The sequence below is a fragment of the Carcharhinus amblyrhynchos genome, chromosome 5 (genome assembly GCF_965287045.1).
Source record: "Carcharhinus amblyrhynchos chromosome 5, sCarAmb.v2.hapA, whole genome shotgun sequence".
NCBI lineage: Eukaryota > Metazoa > Chordata > Chondrichthyes > Carcharhiniformes > Carcharhinidae > Carcharhinus > Carcharhinus amblyrhynchos.
This window is the reverse complement of record NC_137328.1, coordinates 102,672,541-102,680,395: the sequence shown is the minus strand read 5'-3', so window position 1 is coordinate 102,680,395 and position 7,855 is coordinate 102,672,541. Positions and strand designations below refer to the sequence as shown.

Genomic DNA, 7,855 nt, shown 5'->3' with positions numbered 1-7,855 from the left:
TAATTATAGTGAGTGTGACCAGGCTATAATTATAGTGAGTGTGTCCAGGCTATAATTATAGTGAGTATGTCCAGGCTATAATTATAGTGTGTGTCCAGGCTATAATTATAGTGAGTGTGTCCAGGCTATAATTATAGTGAGTGTGACCAGGCTATAATTATAGTGTGTGTCCAGGCTGTGATTATAGTGAATATGTACCGGCTGCCTTGGTAGTGAGTGTGTGCTGGCTGTGATGATAGTGTGTCCTGGCTGGTACAATTGGCGCAGTGCTGTTTCACACTGGCCTTGCTGCATTAGCGGAGCTGCTGAGCTGCACTGAGACGAGAGCTTCTTCCGCCTCAGACACAGTGGGGACATGGCGTCGCCCATGGAGCTGATGTGCTGGGGAGGAGACTGGGGTTTGCCTTCCGTCCACACCGACTCTCTCATCGTATTGGTAAAAAAAAAGCAAACTATAAGAGCGGGGCGCTTGTTCTGGTCTGGGCTATTCTCTTTATTAATCATGGGCTGCGCAGTGCCTTTATCTGGAGCTTGTACGTTTAGTCTGTCTAAATTGTTTACTGCTGACGCTGATTTGAACAAGTAACAAAACCGGATGCATCAGCTTTCACAGAAAGAGTGAAATAATAAAGCGCCGCTTTGATGAAGCTCCTGTGTTTGTGTGTTATTTTCTGCAGCCAGGGCCCGGAACCTGTCACTCAAGGTCAGCCGGGCTGTATCTGCTGTCATCCTGGCTGTTCACTCAGCGGGGGCTGGGCTTTTGTACAAAGCCTTTGCATTTCTGTGCGACTTAAATGGGATCTGGAGTATTCATTAAAGAGAGGGACAGTTTGGAGTTTGGGAAATGTAACTTGACTGTAAGTTACTGTATCATTTACTGTGCTGTCTAAGCTTAGGGACAGTAAAAAGTCTGACAACACCAGGTTTTAGTCCAACCTATTTAGGTTGGACTAAAACCTGGTGTTGTCAGACTTTTTACTGTGTTTACGCCAGTCCAACGCCGGCATACCCACATCATAAGCTTAGGGAAACAGTGGGAGTGATAATCTCGGGAAGAATGTGGCCTCTTTCAAAAGTGTAGGAAGGATTTATGATTGTTAAATTACTATAGCCCATGTGTTGAATGGGAAATGGGTGTCTGCTGCAGGAGAGCGTTAGACATTAATGCAGGTTCGGAATTTTAGTTTCACAGCACAGAAGGAGGCCCTTCAGCCCATCATGCCTGCACCACGAGCAAGCACCTATCTACTCTAATCCCATTTTCCAGCACTTGGCCCATAGTCTTGTGTGCTATGGTATTTCAATTGCTCATTTAAATACTTCTTAAAGGGTTCCAGCTTCTGCCGCTCTTTCAGGCAGCAAATTCCAGATTCTCACCAACCTCTTGGTTAAACGGTTTTTCCTTAAATCCCCTCTAAATCTCCTGCCTCCCCTTTCCTGGCACACCGGGTGAAGGATTAAATGTAGAGCATTACAGGGCAATCCTCACTTGAGGAATTCCTAACCTCCAGAAAGGTGAGGCCTTTGTGTTCCAACTCGCAACAAGCCCTATTCATTCACCAGCTCTTGTACTACTGATATTTTGATTTTAAAATCTTGTACAGTATTATTTGAGTGGGGCCTGCAACACATATTCTGGTTATCTTCTTTAAAATATGTCTTTTGCCCACTTGCTAAAAATGAATTTCTGTAAATTATAGTTTATCCAAAAATGTTGTTCCAACACCAAAACAGGTTCCCATTTTCCTGAATATGACAAAGAAACAATTTCTTTCGGCAGCCACATAGAATGGCTTGTGTTATATAGAGTGGTCAGGTGACCAGAGGCTCAGGTATATCAGCTAAATTTTCACATTCCCTATTTACAAGAGGATGGGTTACTGCCTACGAATGCGCTGCAGTTGATGTTATTCTGTGTAATGGATGGTTTGATTAATTTGTGGGGAAGGCAGCTGTCATACATATGGGTCTGTAGTCCAGACACATGATTTGACCAGCTCTGACAAAAGGGCATCCAAACTCAAAATGTTGCCTCTATTCTCCACAGATGATGTCAGATCTGCTGAAATTTTCCAGCATTTTCTGTTTTTGATTTAAGCAGCGATTTTGTCCTTTTTGATTTGAAATGTAGGAATCTATTTTTATTTCACTGCCTGTTACACTTTGTTTCCTGTATCCTAACCTGCACCAAGTCCTGCTGGCTGATTCCCCCCTGTGCTTGCTGACCTCTGTTGGTTCTTGGTCTGGTAATGCCTTGACTTTAGTATTCGCGACCTTGTTTTCCAATCTCTACACGCCTTTGTCCCTCTATATCACTATAACTTCCTCCAGCTTTACAATCCACAAAAATCTCAACTCTTCTCCAGTTCTGGTCTCTTGTGTATCCCTACTGTCCTTTGCATCAGCAACGGCAGCCTTCTCAGCAGAGCCCCAAGTTCTGGAATTCCTTACTTAAAACTGTCTGTCTTTCTACCTGTTTTTCTTCCTCAAGACTTCCCCCTGTGCACAAGCTTTTGGTCACTTATCCTAATACCTCTCCATACAGCTTGGTGCCAGATTTAACCTGTTTAATGCTCCAGTGATGCATCTTGGAATGTTTCACTACTAAAGGCACTATATAAATACAAGTTGTTGTTTTAATGTGTAATTCATGCAACCCTTCCCAATACATGGAATCATAAAAAGTGACACACTTTACAGCGCTTTATAACATTCGTAACTGCTGTAATCTGGCAGGTTTATTCAGACCAGATTAGGGTGCCTAGTGTGGTAAATAGCCTAGAAGAGATTATTATCCCAAAGTCATATTATCAGCATATATTCACAAACAAACACTGCATTTCCTTTTGGGGAATAATGGGGAAAGGATTCCTGACCTAGTTATCAGCCTGTTGACCCACATTATGAATACTCCTTCTGTGGCCATCAAGTCCCAATGATGGACTTGAATCCAGAGTTTCTGGTCCAGAGGGGTGCTGCCACTGCATCTGAAGACCTCCTTTAGGGCAGAGCTTTCTTCTATATTCAATGCCATTAAGTGTCAAATGGATGCTTGAAACTGGCAGTGGGTGCAAAGGTTTAGGCATAATGAGGTTCCTCACTTGGCTGAGTGGGCAATTTAGTCCTGGACATTTTGGAAAAAGAGAAGATGGAAGTGACATTTCCTTGCAAACAATGTATACCTCTAACTTCTGTTTTCACTGCAGGCATATGCCAAATTTTCACGGGCTCCTCTGAAAGTGCACTTTATTAATAATCCATGGAAAACACCTACAGGTACCATTTTAAATGTATTTAAATTGCTAGAGATTTTAGTATTAAATGGTGTACCAGTATTGTTACGAGGATCCTGATAATATATATTGGTAGCCCTGTGAATTTTTTTATATTATGCCTTTTCCATTTGAATTTTAAATATGGTCCGCAGTATATTCCAGCTTGGGTCATTGTCTATGTGGAGTTTGCACATTCTCCTCGTGTCTTCGTGGGTTTCCTCCAGGTGCTCCGGTTTCCCCCCACAGTCCAAAAATGTGCGGGTTAGGTGGATTTGCTATGCTAAATTGCCCCTTCATGTCAGGGAGACTAGCAGGGCAAATACATGTGGTTATGGGGATAGGGCCTGGGTGGGACTGCGGTCGGTGCAGACTCGATAGGCTGAATGGCCTCCTTCTGCACTGTAGGGGTTTTATATATTTCTTCCTTACACACTTATATTGCAAGATGATTTGGAGTTCTATTACAGTAAGGTTATTTTTTTCACAGTTGAATGAATTATTCCCTGTAATTTTGGACATGTCTGCTGAGGCCAATATTAGTTGCCTATATATAATCACCCATGAGGGCATTTAAGAGTCAGCCCATTGTTATGTGTTTGGAGTCACAATTGCCTAGACCTGGCTCAACTGAATGTAAAATTGTGGAGAGGCCAAAGTGGGTGGAAGGTTAATAGAAGAACTTAACCCCCCCCCCCCCACACTTATCCCTCTCTCCCCCCTCAACCTCCTCCCTAATCTGCTAGCAGGGCAACGTAAAATTCTGCCCATGGAAAACTAATTAAAGGAATTAGTGCCACCACTGAGTGAAGTAACAGACTTGATCCCCAATCGGTACTAAATGAGTGAATCTCAGCCAGAGCTGATTGGTCTTTATGTCTCTAGGTTACAGAGGGGAATAACTTTGTCCCAACTCCCACTCCTGCTGGCTGACCACTGTAGTTGTGAGCATGTCTTGACTATAGTCTTCCTACATTTGCCATATAGATCGATCAAGTATCCACCCTGATGTGGTACTAACAGGTGCCCACAAAGGGAAGCAGCAGCTTTTGGAGAGGAGATGGGGAAAAATTCGGAAAGAAGATAATTTGCCAAATTTTAACTGTCGATCTTTTTCTTTCCAAGGACACCAAGCCTAACGTAGTGCCAGGGACTCGGGTTCAATTCCCAGCTTGGGTCACTGTCTGTCTCCCCATGCCTGCGTGGGTTTCCTCCGGGTGCTCCATTTTCTCCCATTGTCCGAAAGACATGCTGGTTAGGTGCATTGGCCATGATAAATTCTCCCTCAGTGTGCCCAAACAGGTGCCGGAGTGTGGCGACTAGGGGATTTTCACAGTAACTTCATTGCAGTGTTAATGTAAGCTTGTGACAATAATAAATAAACTTTAGGAAAAAAGCTTCCTTAATCTTCAAATTGTAATCTTCTCTACCAGTGGGTTGTTTATCTGTGTGATCTGTCAAGTGCAAACTACCCCCTGCCCCCTTCCCCCCAAACCAAATCTTCCAGCTTATGATTAGGAAACTGGGGAGCAGAGATTGAATTATTTGGAATTTTGAGGTTATTCCTGCTTTATCAAGCAAAGATCTCTGCATTGTATCTATATCTTTATTTGAGAAAGTGCTGGGTTTGTTGGTAACGTTGCAAGACAATGTATGTCATACACATGGTAATGTCCTAGTTGTGAAGATCAGTTTATAATGTTGTGATTTCCCCTCCTACAGGAGACATTCCAGTATTAACTACACATCATACACATGTTGTGCAACCAGAAAATATTCTGAATTTCCTGAGAGAACAGGTATGTGTGTTGCGCCGCATGAATGAAATGAAAGTCAGTACTTGCAGACTATTTGTAAGGTGCATGTTGGATTTTGGTCTTATTCAAGTGAAGTGCATCAGAAGAAACATGCTTGTGTCATTATTATTGAATTTCATAGAGCTTTTAACCTAGTGTCTCATGTAGCTAGTGTAACAAGTGCATGGAAGTATATTACTAAATTTTATCTGCTGGTTCCGAGGCTTTTATGTAAGCAAAGATGGATCACTGAATCCTTTTAGCTCAAAAGAATTGGAAAGGATATTTACATTTCAATGGGTTCTTTCATGTCCTCAGATATCCAAATGCATTTTCAACCATGAGTTTTGGGTTGGCTTTGCATGGAAGGGGGGTCCAATTTCCAGCACTAATCACACAGCTTTTCCTGCCTGATCCAGCACTCTGTTTAATTTTGGGAAAATTGCAGCCAGTGTTTGGTTAAGTACTATGTTTTGGCCAGGCCACTATGGAGAACAGCTTCTTTAATTTATAATGTGCCTGTGAAGTGCTTTGGGATATTTCATTATGTTGAAGGCACTAAATAAATATAAGTTGTCATTGTTGAAATTGTATTATGGAATTTTTACACTTGAGAGGGCAAATGGGGTGTCAGTTTGGAATAATATCTGTAATGCAACATCCCTGACCCTCTTAGTACTGCATGGGAGTGCCAGACTAAATTATGTGCTCAAGTCTCTGGAGCAGGACCTGAATCTATAACCTTCTGATCCAAAAGGGAGATGCTACCACTAAGTCATCCTTAAATGAGTCATGAGGCAAAGGTTGTCTACAGTCACCCATCCTCTTTGATATATTTAGTGATGTAGGGAACTGTATTGTTAAGTATGTTTTTGGAGTTCCTGTTTTAGGTATGTTATAGGTATTGTGGCGCTCCTTTGCACAAAATACAACAATTGACAGCATTACCTCGGAATGTGTTGTGCTGTATATATATCTTTGTCATCTTAATCTGTGGGCTTCTCAGGGACCATGTCAGTTGTGGGACATGGGCATTGCTGGGTGATCCGTATTTATTGCCCATTCCTAGTTGTCCTTGACCAAGTGGTGGTGAGCGGCCTTCTTGAACCACTGCAGTCCACGTGCTATGGGTTGACCCACAATGCCGTTAGGGAGGGAATTTCAGGATTTAGTTAGTTAAACTCCAGCAGGTGCCCTTGCATACATTTGGTGTTCTCTGAACCTTGGCTTTATCCGTGCCTAAGTCAGTTGAACCTGGGCATGTGAGGTGTGTCCCTAACATAATGGAACGTGCACTCGGTATCATCAAACAGAATTGACAATTGAGCTGATCTCTTAGAAGCTTGGTTTAAAGGCTCTTAAACATTGTGATGGAATTCAGTGTATGACAAATACCAAAAGAAAGTTGAAATAACATTTGCATATTTAATTCCTACCTAAGGTTAAGGAGATTGATAACTAGAAACTGAGAGAGGTTGATGTGCCAGTGTGGTGACTGGAAGAATTATTTTGAAAGAAATTGGAAACAATGGTGAAAGCTTCCTGCTATTGTGGAGTCAGGGTTGGTGGTGAGACCATGGACCATGAGAAAAATTTGAAGATAGCACAAAATACATAGGGCAAAAGAGTAACAAGGGTGAGAATAGGGCCTCTTAAGGATCAACAAGGTAATCTATGTGTGGATCCACAAGAAATGGGTGAGATCCTAAATGAATATTTCTCATCAGTGTTTACGGTTGAGAAAAGCATGGATGTTAGGGAACTTAGGCTAATAAATAGTGATGTCTTGAGGAATATGCATATAACAGAGAAGGAGGTGCTGGAAGTCTTAAAGCGCATTGAGGTAGATAAATCCCCGGGAGCTGTTGAGGTATATCCCAGGACATTGTGGAAGGTTAGGGAGGAAATTGCGGATCCCCTAGCTGAGACATTTGAATCGTCGATAGTCATCGGTGGGGCGCCTGAAGATTGGAAAGTGGCAAATGTTGTGCCTTTGTTTAAAAAGGGCTGCAGAGAGAAGCCTGGGAACTACAGACCAGTGACTCTCACATCTGTGGTGGGTAAGTTGTTGGAAGGTATTTTGAGAGACAGAATCTACAGGCATTTAGAGACCCAAATACTGATTAGCGACAGTCAGCATGGCTTTGTGAGCGGAAAATCATGTCTCACAAATTTGATTGAGTTTTTTGAAGGGGTAACCAAGAAGGTAGATGAGTGCAGAGCAGTTGATGTTGTCTAATGGACTTTAGCAAGGCTTTCGACAAGGTACCGCATGGTAGGTTGTTGCATAAGGTTAAACCTCACGGATCCAGGGTGAGGTATCAAAATTGGCTTCTTAAGAGAAGCCAGAGGGTAGTTGTATAGAGTTGTTCTTCAGACTGACCAGCGGTGTGCCTCAGGGATCAGTGCTGGGTCCATTGTTATTTGTCAATTATATTAATGATTTGGTTGAGAATATCAGAGGCATGGTTAGTAAGTTTGCAGATGACACCAAAATTGGTGGCATGGTGGACAATGAGCAAGGTTATCTCCAATTGCAGAGGGATCTTGATCAGTTGGGCCAGTGGCTGACGAATGGCAGATAGAGTTTAATTTAGACAAATGCAAGATAATTCATTTTGGTAGATTGAACCAACTTACTCAGTTAATGGTAGGGCATAGGGGAGAGTTACAGAACAAAGAGATCTAGGGATACATGTTCATAGCTCCTTTAAATTGGAGTCACAGGTGGACAGCGTGGTGAAGAAGGCATTCGGCATGCTTGGTTTCATCAGTCAGAACACTGAA

General features: G+C 42.4%; 1 protein-coding gene across 2 annotated transcripts in view; it reads left to right on the top strand.

The window, feature by feature from the left end:
* Positions 1 to 263: 263 nt before the first annotated feature.
* mtx3 (metaxin 3) overlaps positions 264 to 7,855 on the top strand; it is a 33,793-nt gene continuing 26,201 nt past the window's right edge. For both annotated transcript variants that reach the window (XM_080189350.1, XM_080189349.1), the window contains exons 1-3: positions 264 to 436; positions 3,207 to 3,276; positions 4,995 to 5,071. In XM_080189350.1, coding sequence (XP_080045476.1) covers positions 356 to 436; positions 3,207 to 3,276; positions 4,995 to 5,071 — 228 coding nt within the window. In that variant the 5' untranslated portion in view covers positions 264 to 355. The remainder of the gene's footprint in view (positions 437 to 3,206; positions 3,277 to 4,994; positions 5,072 to 7,855) is intronic.